The sequence below is a fragment of the Cardiocondyla obscurior genome, linkage group LG16, assembly GCF_019399895.1.
Source record: "Cardiocondyla obscurior isolate alpha-2009 linkage group LG16, Cobs3.1, whole genome shotgun sequence".
NCBI lineage: Eukaryota > Metazoa > Arthropoda > Insecta > Hymenoptera > Formicidae > Cardiocondyla > Cardiocondyla obscurior.
Window position 1 is genome coordinate 41,129 of NC_091879.1, and position 22,218 is coordinate 63,346.

General features: G+C 36.6%; 4 protein-coding genes across 9 annotated transcripts; 3 read left to right on the top strand and 1 right to left on the bottom strand.

The window, feature by feature from the left end:
• Positions 1-612: 612 nt before the first annotated feature.
• LOC139108756 (GABA neurotransmitter transporter-1A) lies at positions 613-8,239 on the top strand. 4 transcript variants are annotated; one of them, XM_070667291.1, is made up of 12 exons: positions 613-1,434; positions 1,531-1,760; positions 2,088-2,244; positions 2,442-3,175; positions 4,501-4,782; positions 4,918-5,218; positions 5,374-5,557; positions 5,712-5,979; positions 6,096-6,470; positions 6,632-6,934; positions 7,093-7,260; positions 7,344-8,239. In XM_070667291.1, the coding sequence occupies exons 5-12, from the start codon at positions 4,630-4,632 to the stop codon at positions 7,431-7,433; spliced, it is 1,842 nt and encodes a 613-aa protein (XP_070523392.1). In that variant the 5' UTR covers positions 613-1,434; positions 1,531-1,760; positions 2,088-2,244; positions 2,442-3,175; positions 4,501-4,629; the 3' UTR covers positions 7,434-8,239. The 4 variants fall into 4 exon arrangements, with proteins under 4 accessions (XP_070523392.1, XP_070523394.1, XP_070523393.1 ...); XM_070667293.1 differs by having other exon boundaries at positions 2,445-3,175; XM_070667292.1 differs by having other exon boundaries at positions 613-747; positions 951-1,434; positions 2,088-3,175.
• Positions 8,240-8,360: 121 nt separating this feature from the next.
• Positions 8,361-12,464, top strand: LOC139108755 (uncharacterized). The gene is made up of 3 exons (XM_070667289.1): positions 8,361-9,771; positions 9,994-10,918; positions 11,038-12,464. Exons 1-3 carry the CDS (start codon positions 9,652-9,654, stop codon positions 12,198-12,200), a joined length of 2,208 nt encoding a protein of 735 aa, XP_070523390.1. The 5' UTR covers positions 8,361-9,651; the 3' UTR covers positions 12,201-12,464.
• Positions 12,360-13,436, bottom strand: Mrpl13 (mitochondrial ribosomal protein L13). The gene is made up of 4 exons (XM_070667305.1): positions 13,270-13,436; positions 13,013-13,136; positions 12,762-12,916; positions 12,360-12,663 (listed from the first exon to the last, which is right to left on the bottom strand). Exons 1-4 carry the CDS (start codon positions 13,291-13,293, stop codon positions 12,430-12,432), a joined length of 537 nt encoding a protein of 178 aa, XP_070523406.1. The 5' UTR covers positions 13,294-13,436; the 3' UTR covers positions 12,360-12,429.
• A 91-nt stretch (positions 13,437-13,527) lies between these two features.
• Positions 13,528-21,803, top strand: Mon2 (Mon2 homolog, regulator of endosome-to-Golgi trafficking). 3 transcript variants are annotated; one of them, XM_070667281.1, is made up of 15 exons: positions 13,528-14,031; positions 14,119-14,250; positions 14,337-14,519; positions 14,604-14,840; positions 15,459-15,584; positions 15,663-15,860; positions 15,941-16,193; positions 16,388-16,538; positions 16,621-16,863; positions 16,946-17,232; positions 17,314-19,645; positions 19,736-19,920; positions 20,053-20,296; positions 20,528-20,610; positions 20,685-21,803. In XM_070667281.1, the coding sequence occupies exons 1-15, from the start codon at positions 13,897-13,899 to the stop codon at positions 20,852-20,854; spliced, it is 4,959 nt and encodes a 1,652-aa protein (XP_070523382.1). In that variant the 5' UTR covers positions 13,528-13,896; the 3' UTR covers positions 20,855-21,803. The 3 variants fall into 3 exon arrangements, with proteins under 3 accessions (XP_070523382.1, XP_070523383.1, XP_070523381.1); XM_070667282.1 differs by having other exon boundaries at positions 13,531-14,031; positions 16,385-16,538; positions 20,534-20,610; XM_070667280.1 differs by having other exon boundaries at positions 13,532-14,031; positions 16,385-16,538.
• Positions 21,804-22,218: the final 415 nt, after the last annotated feature.

Consider the following 22,218-nt stretch of genomic DNA (forward strand, 5'->3'; position numbering starts at 1 on the left):
AACAGGTATAATAAGCCTTCAAAAAAAAATAAGAAATTTACCTATCACACATGAATACATGGAGAACGATCAACTATCATTGGTCAATTGGCTTTCTACGTTTATCAGAACTTAAGAGCCTTGGGATGTATGTAGCAATACATATAAGACACTCTAAACTTTTACTTTTTTTATATTAAAAACATATGGTTAATTGCTTAATTAATAACTTAATATTTTCTTTTCTTCAAGAAACCTCATTACTAAAAATTACTAAAAAAAAGGGACAATCAATATATAAAAGCCAAAATTAGAATTAATAATTGACAAACAAGGTCTTCGATTATCGAAGTTTATAATTTCTACTTGTGACAAATTCAACGTGACACGCGGCACGTCAAAACATTATCGATATACGATAGATATATTGGCAGAAACTGCTCAGTCAATTCAATACGATTGCACCAACGTCGCATATTAGATGCAATCAAAACACAATATGCCTTGATCAAGATTTTTCTAGCTTTATTGTGAATATCTCTTCCTGTTCGCTTCTTTCGTAAAGACTTCTCGTGTCGACATTAAGTACATAAAAAATCCTGCCAATTTATTTCCATTGATTTTCCCTTTTAGTTTAATGTTTTATCAAGTATGTTAAACCCGCTCTCGGGTTTGTTATCCGCGCTTCGTATTTCAAATTTTAATTTTCAAAAAATGATTACAGACACGTGGCGTTCATCCCTACTGAAAATTCTGAGCAGCAAGATGGTAAGCGGCGTGGTTCCCGCGCCACTTCCCGCACATCCTCCCATTTCATTTGGGATGCTCCCTTCTGCCTAATGCCATCAAGCAATCACGTCGCGTGACACATAAAACATACTGTTAATTATTTTTTCAAATATCCCGCGCGAAGTGTGCAACGACAAATAAAAGAGAAATTAAGCTCGAAGCGGCAAATTAATCGATTGCAGCATTGGTCAACTTTACGTTGATCATTCGACTTGGTGACGCTTCAGTGGACGAAGACGCGAAGAAGGATGCAGGACAACGCAGAGGGAATGTCGCCGGTGATACTCGCGAGCCTCAGCCGCAGCTTGTCGATTTGTTGCAAATCAAGGAAACATCCAGCTCAAAATGCCGATGAGCGCGAATTTTACGACACCACGCTATCAATCCGGGGCTCTCCTCATGACCTATACAACGGACTGTACCTAGAACGGATGCGGGGACAGATCGGTGTCACGTGAACCCTCCGGATATACCAGCTTCCTAGTCTTGCTCACCTACTTTATAGCCATTTCGTTTCATCGGAAATGTTTGGAAATCGGCGGCGGCGGCGGCGGCGGCGGCGACGGCGGCAGCGGCGACGGCGGCAGCGGCGACGGCGACGGCGACGAACGGGAAAACTCGACGGTCATCATCGAAGTCATCGTTTTTTTCCGCACATTTTTATTTGTAATTATTTCCTAAACTGTTTCAAATATTGATTAATTTTTAAATTGAATAGATGAAATGTATCCTACATTTTGTGCCATTTAATAATCATTCTAGGAATAGAAATGCAAAACGGACCAAGAATAGACGAAGGAAATGAAGTAATGATCTCATCTGCTCCTTAGTGAATACAGTGATGAGGATTATCCGGAAGAAGTAATAACGGAAGATCGCGACGCACACGCGTCTGCATTTGAGGGGAATCTTGAAAGACATAATTATTATACCATACATAGCACCAAAAGAGGGTCTAGAATAGACATCAAACAAAATAGAAATGTATCAAGGTAATGCTGATTAATATATATTTATAATATATATTGTATATATATAAATAATGTAAATCAAAGTGAGCATATAGCTCTGTTGCACCAGTTGCCATTTTCTTTAGGTATCTTAAAGTTAAAAAGGATCTAAAAAATTGATATCAACGTTATAAATATTATTTTAAATGTTAATAAATTTATGAGCTCAAAGAAAGAGTTGAGTACAAAAAAATATTTATTTCAATATTTAATTCTAGATAAATAATTGCAGTAAAGAAAACTTATTTATCTTTTTTTTTATGTAATCGTCACTATTCTGTTTCGATATTGAATGTATTCTACTTTCAGACTTGGACTTTTATTATTTCATCGATACTCCGAATCCCAAAAGTACTATATAATATATCAATGCGTTAAAGCCTGCAGAGAAGAGAATAGAAGGATTTGAGCGAAACAACATGACCCCAGTGATCACGAGGAAACACATAAAATATAAGGCTTTGTGGTAAGCAGGAAAACGAAATTACAAAGATGAACAAAATAAAATGTAACTGCAAGCACGCGGAAGAGAAAAAGAGTTATAAAAACATGGAAGTACATAAATGTCAATTCGATGATGATATACTGTTGCGATCTTGGTGTGACCCTCTTTCTTCTCTTCCGTCCCTCCCTTTCATTCGCTCTTTCTCTCTTACTTTTTAGCAGACTATCTGCAGATAGCATCCCACAATGCTAACAAGGGCGGTGGAGAACGTAAGGGCGCACGTTAGCGCGGGTCATAAGCGGGGGAAAAAGAAACAGGGGTTCCCCCCCGGATTTTCTTCCTGTACCACGATTTCAGTCACTGCCGGCTGGCGTGGCGTGCACGGAAGATCTGTGAAACTGGACCGATCGTAGACTGATTACACAGTACCTCGCGGGTGACACTCGTGTTCGCAACGCAGAGTTCATTCTACGCTCCTTCGTCATACTCACGTCGGTTTTTCCAAGTCTGTTCACAGCGAGCAAAGCGATCGCGATCTACACGAATCGCATCACAAGATCATCGAGATCAGTGTTCTGAGAAGTAATTGGCACTGGCAAATCGATTGCAATTTGAAGATCGAGATCGCACCACTTATTAAAAAAAAAAAAAAAAAAAAAAAAAACCGAGGATTAACTGAGCGAATTGGCTAGTTAAAGATTCATCGATTACCGAAGATTTTTCATCCACGAGATCAAACGTGACCAGAACAGTATTCCGGCAGCGAGCGCGAAACTATAATTTCGGGTACCTATTGAGAGTGCTCAGAAAGTGCAGTGTATTAAAAGAAATCAGATTTATTATACACTCATCGAGATTAAGGTGACATCGAACTGTTTCGCTATCGATTTACTCGCGATTATCTTCAGGATTGAAGACTTCCACATGAGGTTTCATTACCGGATTTAGTAAGGTTTGTAAATCGCTTGAAATCAGTTTGATAAACATATTAAATTTAAAAGGAGTAATGGTTATACAAAATATACAAAAAATTAGTAACATTTTCTTTCTTTTAAACATGTCTTAGCAAACACAGAATATTACGGCAATATTCTAATATTGCAGCACCATCGCCGCAATAGTACAACGTTGTTGCGATATTGCTGTAATATTCTCTGTTTGCTGGGTTTATTATTCAATTCTTACATAAAATTCCAATTTGAACGAAAAGCATGTGCACTTATGCATGAAGAAAACAAAATAATTAAAAATAAAATAGTATTAATTTATGTATAAACGTAAATGTAGATATTGTCTATTTAAATTGATTATGTCAGGCCCAGATTAATCTGACACCCTGATATTTCAAAAGCTATATGGTGCTTGAAACTCAAATTCGATATCGATGTCATCATTACTTTGTCAATCTGTATCTTTTTAGATGAAAAAAAAAAAAAAAGAAACATTTATAACATTTTGCACATAGAAATTACTGAACTTGTTGGCGAAAGAGCGTTTGCGACGGGTGATGACGGTTAAAATCCCGATGCGTCGCTCGCAGTGACACGCGGAACGACACATCCTCGGCTAATTAGAATATAGCTGTTTTTTATGAGCGTGGAAGAGGAAGAGGGAGCCGCGATGGATGGCGGTGGGAAGGGAGAAGCAAGGAAGCACGTACCATCGCCATATTTATTATACGGACCCCCTGCCGGACATTCGTATTTAACGGGTCGTACCAATGGTCGTCACCCACCCTCTTTCTTCTACGTATCTCAGAAAATACCTTACTGAGCTTCTTGCAGAAACTTTCGTACGTCTTTCGCCAACTCGGCGAAATTTCGGCTCGATTTTAATCCGACTGAAATTAAATCAAATATTTTATTGTAACTTGCTGCCAGTTTAAGTCTGAAAGATGTTTCAACAAAGGCAAACTATCGGAAATAATTCATTATATAAAAAACGCATATTCTTAGGCTTTTTTTTTTTTTTTTTTTTTGATAGTCTAATGCTCGCTATTATCTATATGTTTTTTACTTTTTTTTCGGTAGTATTCAGAAGCATTTATCTTTGACCCGAACGTTCAACTTTAATCGCTTTCCGCAGATTTTCCGGATGGCAGAAGCCAAAAGAACATCCGTAGCTTACAAAGAATGAGAACTTGATCGAAACGGTTTAAAATAAAAAAAGATGAGAATTTCTATGTGCAAGCAATGTTTTAAACACTGACATAACATTTTACATGTATATACTTATTACGTTTTCAAGTAAGCAATTTATAAAATATTTTTGTGCCAGATACCTTTGTTATGTCTCGTTATCATCTTTGTGTTTGACCCAATACTCGTCGACAATCAGCCGGAGTACATTCACGAACGGAGAACCGCGAAAGAACATCGAGTGGGCCTATTACAAAAGCCCATAATCATGACAGAGGCATCACGGGATCCTGAGGTGGCTGATTCAGAAAACACTGATAACGGCACAACGGCGTTAAATCTGACTTGCACGACAACCAAGGGCAAACCTCTTCCAGATCGTGGAACATGGAGCACCAAGCTAGATTTTATTCTTAGTGTGGTAATGCATTTTTGTATCGCCAAATCTTATTCAAATCTATTCTATGTAACAAAATTTTTATTTTTTTATTTTTTTTTAACATCGACGCTGACTACGCTTTGACATTTACTATTATTTTATTATTTTCTTTAAAAGGTCGGTCTGGCAATCGGTCTTGGCAATGTCTGGCGATTTCCGTATCTCTGCTATAAGAACGGTGGTGGTGCTTTTCTAATTCCTTACTTCTTGACGCTGTTCCTGGCCGGTATACCCATGTTCTTCATGGAGTTGGCGCTCGGGCAGATGCTTACAGTGGGTGGCCTCGGAGTTTTCAAGATAGCACCACTCTTCAAGGGTATCGGTTATGCCGCCGCTGTCATGTCCTGCTGGATGAACGTCTATTACATTGTTATCTTGGCTTGGGCAATTTTTTATTTCTTTATGTCAATGCGCAGTGGTAAGCATAATAAATTTACCTACATTAAAAAATTCTCTTGTTTAATATTTTGTATCTAATTTAATATTTTTTATTTAATAATAATTATTAGGAATATAAGGATGAAAGATGTTTATTAAAGAAAGTTTATTGTAATTGTTCTATGCAATCCACAGAATTACCTTGGGGAAGTTGTAACAATGATTGGAACACCAAAAACTGCGTGAACCCTTACGACAGAAGCTCATTGTTTTGCTGGAAAGAGGTTTCGAGGAATGGTAGCGCCGTAAAGATGTGCACACTCAATTACGTTAATGTGTCTGTGGCGGAACTTACAGATCCTGTGAAGGAATTTTGGGAGTCAGTATAAATACAATTTTTCATTTAATTTCGAGTACGTGACACGCGTAATTTGCGTATTTCTATCGTCGGACTTATATTAGCGGATACTTTTAAGATATCACTGTCTTTGTTTTATAATTTAAATAATTTCGTAATTGCTTCTGTTTTGCAGACGGCGAGCGTTGCAAATTAGCGATGGCATCGAGTCCGTGGGTAATATTCGATGGGAATTAGCGGGTACATTGTTATTAGTGTGGATAATCTGTTACTTTTGCATCTGGAAGGGTGTCAAGTGGACCGGTAAAGTCGTTTACTTCACGTCTCTCTTCCCGTACGTATTGCTCACTGTTCTTCTGATTCGTGGCATTACATTGCCTGGTGCCATGGAAGGCATTCGATTTTACATCAGTCCAAATTTATCTAAGCTTCGAGAATCTGAGGTGGGTTACTTTCTTTTGTTAATTACTAACTTTTTTAGCTTGTATTTTGTAAAAAATTTATTACACGTAAATTATTTTTCTTTTCGTAATGCATTTATACAAACTGTGATTCGCAGGTGTGGATCGACGCAGTGACACAAATCTTCTTCTCGTACGGTCTTGGACTTGGCACTTTAGTGGCTCTCGGCAGTTATAATAAATTCACTAATAACGTCTACAAGGATGCTTTAATTGTTTGCTCGGTCAATTCGTCTACCAGCATGTTCGCAGGTTTTGTGATATTCTCGGTAGTAGGTTTTATGGCACACGAACAACAGAAACCAGTTGCCGAAGTAGCCGCTTCCGGGCCAGGGTTAGCCTTTTTGGCTTATCCGTCAGCGGTTCTTCAGCTACCGGGTGCGCCGCTTTGGTCATGTTTATTTTTCTTCATGTTGCTGCTTATCGGACTCGACTCCCAATTTTGCACGATGGAAGGCTTCGTCACAGCTATGGTATTTTGTTTTTTATTTTACTTTTCTCACTTTGTCTTAACAAAAAATTATCAAATCTTAAAAATTTAAACCTTTAAATTGGAAGAAATTAAATAGACTTGTTGAATAAATTTTTTTTCTTAGGTTGTGTTAGAAATTTGAAATATTCGATTCTTTTCCAGGTGGACGAGTGGCCTCAATTGTTACGTCGTCGTAAGGAATTGTTCATCGCTATCGTATGCGCTTTGTCCTATGTTATCGGATTATCGTGCATCTCTCAAGGTGGCATGTACGTTTTCCAAATCCTTGATTCGTATGCTGTTTCTGGATTCTGTTTACTCTTCCTCATCTTTTTCGAGTGTATATCAATCAGTTGGGCGTTTGGTGTAAATCGATTCTATGACGCACTGCGCGACATGATCGGATATTATCCTCTTATGTGGTGGAAGTTTTGCTGGACAGTGACCACGCCGATGATTTGCGTTGTAAGTACAATAAATTTATTATTTTATTACATACAAAGAGAGAGGAATAAGTTTTTGATTGCAACGCACTCGAGTAAAAGTCTATCTACAACTTTAATATAATATTGATATTGATAACTTAATAAAACTGTACAATATTTAATGTTAAATTTTCTTAGGGCGTGTTTGTCTTCAATCTGGTTCAATGGACGCCTATAAAATATTTGGATTATGAGTATCCATGGTGGTCGCATGTGTTAGGTTGGTTTACAGCGTTATCCTCTATGCTGTGCATACCTGGTTACATGGTTTATGCCTGGATGACTACACCGGGCGATAATAGGACGGTAAGTGCGAATAAATCAGTATTAAAAAATTACTAAAAAAAAAATGTTTACAGTTAATTCTCCTATTAAAATTGTTTTTGCAGAAATATAAATTGTTAATTAAAATAGAGGATGACGTTGCGACGTTACGAACAAAGATGGGCCAACCACCAGTCGAGCTAACGCCTCTATAATTTTCGTTTCGATAGGCAGCGTAATCTCGCCTAGTTTGATATTACAGTCGTTTTTTGCCATCCTGTTGAATTAATAAATTATAAGAAATTGATAAGAATTTACTTTGTGATTTTCTAATATTTAAAATTAAGAAAGTGACTTAAACAAATTTTTAATTAGGATTGTAAAGATAGTTTTCTGTGAAAGCAAAGTAGGATTATTTGAAAATAGAAGAAAAAATAATTTAAATGTTTCCTAAAATGGATTTAAATTTTGATAGTTGGAAATTCAGATTAAATTCTTACCAATCTCTCTTAATGCATCCGCTTTCTGTATAAAATATCGTGATAACGATTATCGTAAAAGAACGCGCATGAGTGCTGTAAGGTCGTCGAGACTTGGCGTTCTTTCATTCGCGAAAACACGATTCAAAGTGAAGCGGAGAGCCAGCAATTAAATGAACGTCGGAAACGAACGCACTCGACACTGCCCTCGATTCCTTTTTTCATACTCTCTCGACAAAAAGCTTCGTTGGCTTTGTACATAAATTATTTATTTTTCATTGTAACGATCGCACAACTCCCGCAGGGTACGTGACGCGGAAGTTTGCGAACACTCGCGGTATTCTGGTTAAAAAGTTGACTTTATCTTGAAGTTAAAGTAAATATATGGATTTGATTGCATCGTTGAAAGCTGTTATAAATTTATTTTATTGAGGTATTAAACATATTAATCTTTTCTGTATTATTTTGGAACATGATATCATATATTCCTTTATGATATATATATATATATATATATATATATATATATATATATATATATATATATATATAAAACAATCGTTAAATTTATTGCCAGATCACCGTATTCGTAACATAATGAGTGACAGTTCAGTTAATTGCTATTAGCGGTAAGCAATACCGGTAATTAGCTGTTGCTCCCACATAATAATACTCTATGATCATTCATAAAAACTTATATCGTGATAGCTCTACGTATGTTCGCATTTATTGTTATATCTGTACTTTGCATCAGTTTAACTCTGCAATTGATGAACGAAATGCGAACGCGTTTCATGCGCGAGAATTGTAATAAATATTAATTCGCGATAAGCATAAGGTGAAACGTTTCTTCCATAACATGTAACGTTAGTTATCGTGAAATTGTTATTAATGACAAGTACAACAATGTAGCAACTCGTAGACATATCAGAAGCCGCTGTAACACAAATATTTCTCGCCATTTGCGAGTAATTCATATTAATAATGATAATGTATGATATTCTAGATTGTTGTCCGGACGTTTAAAACGAACGGACAGTATGGATTTCAGGATTGCCCTGTGCGCATATTTATGCTGCCATAAATATTACAAATAGATGCGTTTTACTATCGCGTCGCTCTTATTTAAACATTAGCGTTATCTAATTTATTTCGTGTACCTGTCGCTAGATCTGTAGCATCGGCAAAGGAATAGTGATAGCAGCATAATCAATATAAAAGGTGACTAAGCGTTCGTAGATATTGCAATATCACCACGAGGTATAAAGATGATGTCGAAATAGAAGATGTAATTTCCATGTTCGTGCTGCCAGTTTTATTTATTTATTTATTGTAAATAGGGTAAACCTAAACAGTTTTATAAACTAAATTCGAAAAATTTATTACTTCGTATATATATAGAAGTGACAAAAAGATTTTGTGAAATATGTATACACCTAACTTTGCTCATTGCAGCATAAGTTAGACGCTTAGCAAGCGATAATTATATTCGTAATAGGCATTAACACGATGTTAGAAGTATTTATTGTTAGCGGAGTTAACAATCCCGATTTATTGTATTTTATTTTTCGTTTTATCGATAGTACAAGTAATAAATTTCAAATATGTATTAATAACAATGTATACGCGTATACATATATAAGATTTTATAAATCGCATAAGGCAAAGTTACACATTTTCCAATGATTAAAATTTGTTTCTATAAATAAGAATTAATATAAATTATAATTGCCAGTAATATTCAATCGATCTAAATACTAATTTCCATCTATTAATAAAATAATTATTTGTTCACATATGAACCAGATTTAAATTGAAAAAATTTAAATATCACGTCAGATCAGATGCATTTTGTTACATCACGTGGTTCACATACGTTGCGTTCTTCATCGTACTCTTTCAGTACTGATCGAGCTTTGCAATCATTGGAATTGGAAACTGTTGATAGCATGCGATGGAAACAGAAGACCTTTGTAGCGTTAATATTTTCCCGTTAGTAACAAATCCATTTGCGGTACAATGGTCACCTGATAATCAGATATCGATAATTACGGAGAAAGGCGTACATATACTCGTAAGTCATTCTCTTTTTCTTTAATCGCTGGAAAGGAATGACTCCTTTCAATATTACGTTTTTATATCGAAAGGAAGATCAATTTATTTATGCGGTTTATACAATCTAGGAAATTTATTTACGCTTGCTTCACTATATCGCTAATATTTTTATATATAAATACAAAACCGGCTAAAGCCGGGCAACCTAATCCTAACCTCAATGTAACATTTTGTTTTGCAGCAATTGGAACCGTCGCCTATGTCACCGAATCCAACTTTCAAGTTTGCCCGGTCCTTTATTTATCCATCCGACACTTTTCCGTCATGTGCATTTACAAATAACCCGGACTCTTCGGCGTGGAATCTGATACGTCAAGATATTTACTCACTTTTGATCAATGATGAAATTTTACCGAAACTGAATGGAGTAATTGAGGCGTTCCCGAGGATAACACAAACATCGTGGTCGCCAAAAAACTTAATCTCTCCAAGTCAGTGTGTATTAGCAATATTAAGTTCGACAGGTGCAATTGAATTACTGTATAAAGTTTCTAATAATTGGTATTCAATATGTGATGTCTCAATCCTTCGACTAAAAATGATAGAAGATGAAATTAAAGTTAATTTCAGTGGTACTTATAAAAACACAAATAGCCAAAATGTAAAAATAGCTGACAGCCTAAGAAAATTACAAGCTTGTGCTATGACGTGGAGCCCACTTTTTAAAATAGGAGAAACTTCCTTTGCATACTTTTCTGTAGCTTACTGCGATGGTGACATATTAATTTGGAAGGTACCTAGAATATCAAATTTTACAAAAAGTCTGGAGCTTACAATCGTTAATACGATAAATTTAAATGGTGTTTTAAAAGCTAATGTATTATGCTGGGTCACTATTAATGTACATGAACATCTGATTGTTGTTGGATACTTGGATGGTAGAATATGTGGTATAAAATTAACAGATAATCTACAAATAGCAATGATAGAAAAATATGTTGATCCTGATCGCGTAGCAGTAAATTATTTGTATATAATTTCTCAAGAAGAATCTTGTATAAAGATTTTAGCTGCTAAAGGCCCTTTTCTTTTGTTACTGCATACAAATTTGATGGGAGAATTGAAGAATATGCAACACTTGCATATTGAAGGATTTACTATTACAGGTATGAAATATAGTTGAGAGAAAATTATAGCTTGTAATTAAATTTAAAAAAATATGCTTTTATAAAAGTTTTAATTAATTATTGAAATATGTTACTGTTATTTATTATTTGTGTTTTAGGTATAACTCCTATTATTACACAGCAGTTCTTAGTTACTACACAAAATAGTTACATCTTCCTTGTTGACACGCATTCCGACGATTTAATTACTATAGATGTTAAAAATTTTTTACCACAAAATTATGTTCAATATTTGGGGCTTGCTCATTCCCCAAGTAAAATAATGTTCGTAAATATAACTAGTCCAAGTACAGTATACGATCATCTGATAACAAGGGAGCCAAGTGTGATGAATATATTCACTTTAAAAGGCGCAATATGTGATCCGCTATCTGTTATTAATAAAAATACGAATCTTGGAAGCATTTGGGATTGTATGGAAGTTCTTAGATTAAAAGCTGCTAAAGTAAACGATCCATGTACGGTACTTGGCCCGACTTCGAAGAAGCTTGAATCGTTGTCGCTCTACAAACTGCAAGTATCAATGTGGATGACGGTGATAATGAATGTGTGCACAACAAAGAAACCAATGTTAAATATGGTTCATGTCAGAGAGTGCAAGATAACGGAAGCGCTACCGTTAATTTTCTTGCATTCTGCTTGTGCTTATCTTGAAAATTCGCTAAAAAAGGATACGATGTCGGAGAATCAAAAGTCTGCCGTGTTTCTGTTGAGACGATATTTAGAAATCTATCGAGGTACAGACGAGGATACAATAAACGGAGATATGGATCAACGTATTAAAAAAATATTAAACATGACTGAGCTCTATTCGAACCAGATTGAAAAGTGTAATCTATGCGGCGAGATAATAGACGAACTGTGGCACGTTAAAACATGTCCACAGGGCCATAAATTATCTAGATGCTGCACGACATTGTTGCAAATAAAATTGTTAGAATACCGGGTCTGCCCGATATGCAAACAGATGTTTCATCCTTGTTTAGAAGATATGTACGAGGAACCGCAATGTCAGTTTTGTGACGTACCTATTTTACACAATTTCTTTGACTTCGATGCAGAAGATTCGGAATTATACATAAGAAATTTGTCGCTACCGCAAATTCCCGACGGTACGGAATTATCAAGAGATACGGAACTGGAAGAACCGCCCGACAAACAAAAGCGAAGCAAGTGGGATACTTCTCATACATATTCTGTAATTGTTAATGACGATGACGACGAATCGGGTAGAATTATGGAAAAGTGGGAGGAATTTTAATTGTAACAGGCACGAGTGAGCGCCTGTACGTGCGTAAATTAAAAATTTTTTTTTTTTTTTAATGTTTTCACTATTATAAAAAAATTCTATCCAATTGTATATTATTGTTTTGAGTTTTTAGTTTTAGAAACAGCTAAAAACTATGACACAATCAACAACTTATTTATATATACATGTTTATTATTGTTTTAGATACATTGTGCTGTGCATTTAATATTTTTATACAAATTTATTTAAGAATAAAATTTTCAGGATACTTTACAAGTTGCGGGAAATTGTCTATTTCATTCTGTGGAATATTATCAAGTGGTACAGGGACTGGCCTTAACTGTTTAATTTGATTACTAATATTTTTCAGCATATCTTCAGGCACTTGTTCGTTTGGAAATATGTGCAGCCTTTGCATAGTATGCCTCCGTTGCAAGTTTTTCGGCAATGATCTGTACACAGCTTTCTCTACAATCTATTATATCAATTTTATATATATATATATACACACACACACGCGCGCGCGCGGACACATGTACAAGCATATATTTAAAATGACAGAAAATTAATTACCAGAGTTGGATCTTTATGATGTAATTCCCATGCAAGAGTCCATGTGGCACCTCCATGATACGTATTGTGATGGAAGTATACGCGTTTTCTCCATTCGTCTCCACGTAAGGCAATCTCCTTACTATTTATCACCACCACATGATCACCACATTCATCTATATAAAAATTATTAGACTACGTAAAAACCTTTCTTTTATTTTTCTTAATATTCACAAAATAATTTTGCTAATCTACTGTCGTGTAACACTCACTCAACGGATGATATATTGGCTTATATATACCCATAAGATAACGTTTGATTATTTCAGCACTCTGGTACGGATCTTGCCATTTTGCATCAAACATATGCCATATGCGAGCAAATGTTCCCCAATGCTAAGGATAAAACGACTGTTTCAAGTAAATTCAACTATTCGAAATTTGGCATGAATTAAGAGACGGGAAAAAACTTCAATTGTAAGTAACATAAAAACGTTATTATTTTATGTAACACCAAACGAATACAAACCTGGCCTCGTCGTGCAAGTGACATAACTCTTGACAAGCGTCTTTTATTTATTTTTATAAACAATGTAGTTTTTTCTCATAAATTATAAATTGCATCTAGATTTTTGTAGGTTGTTGAACGGGCTGCACGTGCGGGTCCGTATCACACAGCTGCGATCGCTATCACGTCGGCCAATCGGAAATCCGGTCATGGAAACACGGCCACAATCGCAGCGACAGCGCCGCGCGGTTGCATACGTGGTTCGTAGGGTTGATATCAATCGTGTTATGTCAAATGAACTTGCATGTCAATTGCGCGATTACGGAGCCAGGAAAGCTTTTAGTGGTAGTTGCGTGAATGTGAAGTATACGCGCGAGAGCCACCGGACGCAAGAGCAACGCCACACCGAGTACGTCCACGTGCGAGCACTCGTGACAGGTCGTTCGTCGTGACCCAGTAGCGACTGGGTGAGAAGGTGATACCGATGGACCGCTTGTTCGTCGTCATCGTTCCCTACGTGTGTCGATTCCGCGGCCGCACGATGGGCGAACGTCACGGCGCTTAGCTCCTTAACATCCCGACAGCGAGCCATCATGTTCTCGGTTCCGGAAGTCCTGCCGATTTAGGGAAACGCGTGTCACGGTGGCGATGTTGACGATGGCGAGTGCCGCTACCACCGTCGGGGGCAACCCGGAGAACGCCACCAAGTTCCTAGAGGCCCTGCAAGCGGACCTGAAGGTCCTTGCCTCAGAGACCAAGAAAAAGTACCCGCAAATTAAGGAGGTATGAAAAACTTTAATCATGGTCCTTTGACTTGGTTTTATTCTCGATTATGATCTCGTTAACGATTGGAGTTTACGTGTGTTACAGTCGTGCGAGGAAGGAATAACCAAGTTGAGAACAGCTTCAAGTAACCCAGGGACACCAATATATTACATTGTAAATCAAATACTTTATCCTGTAGTTCAAGGATGTGAGAGTAAGGATGTAAAAATTATCAAGGTATTGAAAAGCTTTAGAGTACATTTTTAATTAAAAAATCAAATTTTATAGTGTTATATATATATAAATTTATTTGTGGATTTTAGTTTTGCCTGGGCATGATGCAAAGACTAATAACACAACAGGCAGTAGACCAGAAAGGTGCTCGATACATTACCGACACTCTGTGGTTATTGATGGAATCTGGTACAGAAGAAGTTAAAGTTTTGCAAACTGTAACATTGTTGCTTACAAGTAATACCATAGTGCATGGAGATACATTAGCAAGAGTAAGAATTTATTATCTCAACATTTTTTCTTACATCTCTTGAATATTATTCTCAACATTAATATTTAAAATTGCATTCTTTCAGAACTTGGTGCTTTGTTTTCGATTACATTTCACAAAAGACTGTACAACGATAAATACAGCCGGTGCTACTGTAAGACAATTAGTATCTTTGGTATTTGAAAGAGTAGTTGCCGAGGATGAAGTAAATCCTGATCAGTTAGAATCTGATGAAGTAAATTTAGAGGAACTCAAAATTCCAACAAATCAAGCGCCTAAAGGTCTCGGTCCTTGCGCTGCAGATGCATATTTGATGTTTCAGGTATGTCGTTCGCGTCTTTATTTATGTAATTACATAAAATTGTAGGCTATAACTATAAGCGCAAAATCGAGAACGAGTAAATGGCGCGGCTGCCGTGAGAAATCAAGGAAATTTAGAAACCCGGCCGGGATCCTTTTCTCCGCAAACTTCGCGGCGCATCGCGGTCAATTTTGACGACGGCGAAGACGGGAGTACATTTTCACGTAACTCGATATCGGCCATCGAATTCGCTTTTCGTCCCATCTATTATCCGATACCGTTTCACCGCGTCTAAAGCCGAGACGGGAGTTAGTTTTCACTATTCTGCATTATTACGAATTCTCCGCGGAATGCATTTTCCAGTTGTGCGTTCGCTGTTTATTGTTTTACCTCGTTTAAATCACGTCCGAGATATACTCCGATAAGATTGATTGCCCGAAAGGAGGTACTTGAGCTCGCTTATAGGAAAACAAACGCGTAATTATGTTGATTTCAATTCATTTTTTTTTTTTTTTTATCGTAAGCTCGAAATCCATTTAGCGTAATATTTATGGGGAAAATTTATTCTTTTTTTACTGCCGAAAGGCGTTAAGATACGTGTACACGGAAATGTATGATTTACTTGTGAATTTTTTTTAGGATTTAGTGCAGCTAGTAAATGCTGATCAACCGTATTGGCTGATAGGCATTACTGAAATGACTAGAACTTTTGGTTTGGAATTGTTAGAATCGGTTTTAACAAATTTTTCATCTGTTTTTTTTAAGGTAAGTAATTAAAGATGTATGTTTTTACAGAATAAAATAGTTGTTATTTTTTATATATTACAAAGATATCATTTTCAGCATCCAGAGTTTAGTTTCTTATTAAAAGAAAGAGTGTGTGCACTTGTGATAAAACTATTTTCACCTAACATCAAATATCGTAATTCGGTACCGGCGTCTTTACAACAAGCTACACCTTTAGATAAACCGTACTTTCCTATTAGCATGAGGCTGTTGCGAGTTGTATCCATTTTGATACAGAAATATCATTCCTTATTGGTAAATATATCGGAATCTGTACAAATCATGATGTAGCGATAATTCTTTAATAGCATAAATTTAAGTATTTGATGTTTTAGGTAACAGAGTGTGAAATATTCTTATCCTTAATTGTAAAGTTTTTGGATCCCGATAAACCTATCTGGCAGAGAGCTTTAGCATTAGAAGTTTTACACAAAATGACAGTTCAAGCGGATTTACTAACGAATTTCTGTGAATGTTACGATTTAAAGCCACATGCTACAAATATTTTTCAAGATATTGTCAATAGCTTAGGCGCATATGTACATAGCCTCTTTGTAAATCCGCAGATGATGAATCAAACAAGCACGGGTGAGTTACCTTATGTAACAAATATTTACAAGATTAATTAATTATTTGCTGTATTTTTTAGTTTTACTTGTTTTTAAATCTTTTTGCTTGCATAATGTCTAATGTCTAATTTAAACTTTTATTGTTATTTCGAGTATATGTACGAGTGTTTTTTAGAGAATGCTGTATGAATAATTCTTTGTTTTTAACAGCAGTAAGTACGACTATGCCTCAAAGCACAGGTTCGTCATTATTCACAGGAATGCCTATTGGGCCTGGTGTATCACCTCAACCTGGTTTTTATTCGCGTGGTATTTGGTTGCCAGTAGTAGCGACATTTACAAGCGGACAGGCTAAACCAACTTAGTAAGCTAATTTATAACAATATTACGTTTTGCAACAACGAAAGCGTTAAAGATTAATAATAACGAGCAAAAATTATTAACAGTTTGGAAATGTTGGATAAAATTGAACCGCCGCAAATACCGGGTGGTTATGGAATCAGTATAGCTTATGCATGTTTATTAGACATCATAAGATCGATTGCATTGGCGATAAATGGATCGAAAGACGACAATGGCGAAACTCAAATTTATCAGCCCAGCGAATCAGAACGCAAGCTTCATGTACAATTAATCAATTCTAGTTGGTGCGGTCTCTTGGCAGCTCTTAGTCCATTAATAGATGCTAGGTAACAATTTTGCATTAATTATTACTGCTTTATTATAACATGAAAAATTTAAAAGAATGTAAATGTATGTGTGAATTTACAGTACAGACGAATCGGCAACCGAAAATGTTTTAAAAGCAATTCAAACTTTTGCGTCCCTTTGCGGTCAGTTGGATTTGCAAACGCCTCGAGATGCTTTTATTACTGCTATATGTAAAGCATCTCTGCCGCCTAATTATGCCTTGACGGTACTGTACAATGCACCTCAAGGCATACCCACCGCGAGACAACAGGACTCAATGCAATATAACTTGACAATGGGTGAGCCCGATTATAGACAGCAAGTAGTGGCCGTGGGTACGCCATTACCAACGGCATCACTACCGATTGGTAAGTTGGCCATAATTCGCTTATGCGATTAGTTGTGTTATTATTTAATTCATTTATATATATGTATATATATATATTTAGGTGCTCATCAAGGTCCCGTCATGTTAACTGCAAAAAATCTGCAATGCATGCGTGCATTGTTATCACTGGCCCATTGTCACGGTAGTATACTTGGCAGCGCATGGCATTTGGTACTTACTACTCTTCAACATCTCGTTTGGATACTTGGTCTAAAACCTTCCACGGGTGGATCGTTAAAAGCTGGAAAAACTGCAGCTGATCCAAATGCTGTGCTAACGAACGCAGTTATGGCAGATCTACCTGTACTCAGCGCTATGCTCAGTAGATTATTCGAGAGCAGTCAACATCTTGACGACGTTGCTTTGCATCATTTGATAGACGCCTTGTGCAAATTAAGCCACGAGGCTATGGAGCTGGCGTATTCTAACCGTGAACCTTCTCTATTTGCCGTTGCTAAGCTTCTAGAGACAGGTTTAGTAAACTTACCACGCGTGGAAGTGCTTTGGAGACCATTGACAAATCATTTATTAGAAGTTTGTCAACATCCGCATATTCGTATGAGAGAGTGGGGCGTGGAAGCCATCACATACCTTGTCAAAATGGCCCTTCAGCATAAATATCCGCAACCACTTCGCGACAATCAGAAATTACAAACGTTACTGTTAGGACCATTATCTGAATTATCATCTGTACGTCACGGTGATGTTAGACAACGACAATTAGAATGCGTCTTGCAAGTACTTCACGGCGCTGGAGAAACGCTATACCATGGCTGGCCTTTAGTCCTCGGTATTATAGGAGCGGTTTCCGATCATCATGGAGAAGCCTTGGTACGCATAGCTTTCCAATGCTTACAGTTGGTTGTAACCGACTTTTTGCCGGTAATGCCTTGGCGATGTCTTCCACTGTGCGTCGATACAGCCGCTAAATTTGGATCGCAAACACAAGAATTAAACATCTCGCTTACAGCAGTCGGTTTAATGTGGAACATAAGTGACTACTTTTATCAGAATCAAGAAAAATTGTGTGTCTGCTTGCGCGGCGATTCGTCATCGGTATTCCCTGACTTTCCGGGCACAACAAATATGCCACCGTTCGATAAACTCTGGATGTGTCTTTATGCAAGATTGGGAGATTTATGCGTCGATTCGCGACCAGCTGTACGCAAATCGGCAAGTCAGACTCTATTCTCCACCATATCCGCACACGGTAGTCTTCTGCATCAACCTACATGGCAGGCTGTGCTCTGGCAAGTGTTGTTTCCATTGTTAGATAAAGTAAGAAGTTTATCAAATTCAGCCAGCAGCGAAAAAGTTGACACCAGTGGAAATATACTTATTCACCACAGCAGAAATACAGCGCAAAAGCAATGGGCGGAGACACAAGTTTTAACATTAAGTGGCGTAGCTAGAGTGTTTAATACAAAACGTCAACTGTTGCAAATGTTAGGAGACTTTCCCAGAGCATGGTCGTTACTTCTCGAGTTTATTGAGAATTCAGCGCTCAGTAAAAACAACGAGGTATCATTAGCGGCATTAAAGTCATTTCAGGAGATTCTCTTTCAACCGAAAGGAAGCGAAGGCACCGAGGTGATTCAATTAAACGATTCAGAAGGCTTATGGACGGTGACGTGGCGTGTATGGCTCAATATTGGAATGGAAAGTACCGCACCCCCACAGGAAGGCGATATCGAGCCTTACGTACCGTCCCAGGCATTTTTAACTGCATTGATGCACATATTTCCAGGCGTTTTCCAACATATTAGAAATAAATTCACAGGTCCTGATCTACAGAAATTATGTATCGTCCTAAAGAACACAGTGGCTGTTCCAGTACACGGCGAATCGACGCCGTATATTTTGCCATCGGTACCCGACGTAGTTCTCACTCATTTGCAAGACGAGGTGCTGCATTCTATGGAACTTTTGCAAAAAGAAGCGCTGAGTGGCCCGGAAAATTTACGCACGATGATTGTCTTAATATTCCTTCAATTATTGAGCTTTTCTAAATTGGCATGCGAAGCTCCGACTTACGGCAAAATTCCTACGAAGCACATCTCTCAGATTAGAGGCGTGTCCGCCGATTGGGTCACGATGAATTACGTTCCGTTCGGCGAGAAAGCTTTATCGATGGTCGTGAATTTGTATCAAAAAACTGCGCACGAGATGGCCGTGATCGACGGTCAGGTGCTGAAACACATTGTGGAGGCGTTGCATGTGCCGTTAGCTATCAAGTATGCATGCCCGTCCGCGACCACGTGGAAGCTGGCCGTGACTAGTCTCTTGGCTGTTTTACACACTGGACTGCCGCTCGCAAGAAAGTATCCCGAACAATTCCAGAGTATGTGGCTCGAGCTCGCGAGCACGCTGGACGATTTCTTATTTCCAAAAAGGTAAACTGTCGACTTTGATTTAATTTATTCTGTGGAATTATTAATTTTATTTTTGAAAGCACGCTAAAAAATACATTTCATTAATTGCAGCGTACTGAATGTAGAACGAGGGGTAGAAGAAATCCAAGCCGACGAAGCGGTAGATTGTCAAGTGATGGAATTACTGAGGGACGAAGTGTTACCACATTCTCAGCACATACCTCATCAATTCATACTGAGGGTTGTTATGCTTTTAAATAAAGGTTCCATACATTCGGCCACCACTGCAAATATTGGTATATATATATATATATACATACATATATATATATATATTAGTTAGACTGTTTACGGAAATTGCATATAAATATTTCTTGAAAGAGATATCTGTTTTTTTTTGTTTTTTTTGTTGTTTTTTTTTTTTATAGAGAATGGAGCAGAAACGAAATTACGGGAAGAATTCGCAAAGACTTGCTTTGAAACTTTATTGCAATTTTCTCTGTTGGATGGACTAAACAATGACACGGAAAATAGCCCTAAGAAGAGTTCAGAGAGTGACGAAGGTGGAATCGCCGGACGTTTGGCGGTTACGGCCCTTTTGCACAGATTTCAAGAAGTTCTACGGCGATATATTGAAAGCGAGAGACGAAGTGGAAAGTGCCCTTTGCCTAGGTAACCGTATCAAAACCTGCTGATAAATATTCGAATCTTTTATTTTATTTTATTCTGGTGGATTTTTTTATATCAACTAGAAGAAACCATGCGCGTGCAACGCAATATTTTGAGATAACAAGCAACAATAAATGCAATTATATTTTTGCCATCAATTTTTTAAGATAGGATAAATATTTTACGTTTGAAATCTAAGTTATTTTAAGTACTTATTATAGAAACCTTTTCTAGGTACAGATTATCGGAAATATCGTTCGTCCTGAAAGCTGTCGCTACTCTTGTGGTATCGCTCAAGAAAGCGCCTCCCAATAAAGGTATGTTTTTATTTCCTATTTATTTTGAATAATATTGCTGTATGTGTTTTAATATATAAATGACTGTATTTTAGTTGAAAGATCGGTATGGGAACAACTAATCGGATTATATCCATGTTTGGTAGAATGTACGATTGCAACTACTTCTGGTCAAGTATCTAGATCCTTGCGAGAGGCTTTGTTACAGTATCACGATTTATTGCGAGCTCCAGTTCATAGCACACCAACCCCGAATGGCGTTTGACCAATACATTCTTTTTTTTTTCACCGAGAGGGTGAATTTGCACTAACAGTCAAGGTACAGAAATGAATAATTTGCTTGTGTAATGCGCGATAAAATAAATAACGATTCTTCAGTTTGTAGAAGAGTGATAAGTTTGCCGTATATTTATACTACAATAGTAGAATAAATCATGTCAAGTCTTTTGTAGTAAGCATGATTTTAATAGTATACGATCGAAGTAATCTTCTAGATCGCTACAATTTATTCCGCTCATCTGTCATTATGCATATTAATTTTACGACGTTGCAATACAATAATCAAAATGAGAATAGAGTTTTGCAGATTGATACTCTTATTATGGAAGTTTTATATACATTTGCATAATTTTCGCCATTTACAACTTCAAGATCGTGTCAGAAAGAATGAAGAGAAAAGATCTTTTGCAAGGTCTATTTTCTTGCTAGTGAAATAGTGATGGAAAGAATTTACATTGTAGAATTGCTATGCCAATTAAATTAAATTCGAGATAGTTATTAATGACAAATTAAAAATTGAAATGTTTCCTCTTTGAAGAAACATGAAATTGTGAGAGAAGATTTAATAATTATTCTTCAGAGACTGTAGAAATTACGTGTTCTAATAGCACAAACATAGTTTGTTATTATGTTCTAAGTATACAGGAGGAACGCTGTATATAGTGTGGAATGTACAAGACAGCTTTTTTAATCGGTGTTGTAAATATTAATTTATATATTAATATATAAATATATATATATAATGTGTATGTGTATACATACATGCAAATATACTTACACAAAGCACTAAGATAAAGATATGAAACGATTTTATAAATAATATAAAGCATTATCGTTTACTATTCTTACAAATTACGCGACGTCGTAAATTATATTATCAAAATGTAAATAAATCTATGCAAATTAAATAAAGAGCTCTCTCTGAGCAACTGTTATTTACGCTCTTTTTCGTTTCAACTAATATTTCTGAATCCACGTATTCTAAATACTTTGTTAGAAAAATAATTTTAATCAAACATTAAAATTTATAATAATATTTAATTTTTAATAACAATTAAATAAAAATAATAATTTAATCTCGCGTCTATTAAAATAAACGAAATATTAAAAATTAGATGATGAATCTGTCATTCCTGGAGTTTCGCAGCACTACAAATCCTTTGAAATCGTCGAAAAGTATTACGAGGTATTAGAAATATAAGAAAAGTAAGTTGATAGCGTTGATAGCACAGCGAGAGTTATTTTCCGTCAATTTCGCTCGCATATGTGATCTTTCTAATTTCTCTCGATGTATTTGTGGCGACGGTAGCGCCGGGACCATTCCGTAAACGGAATATGAGGTCGACGAAG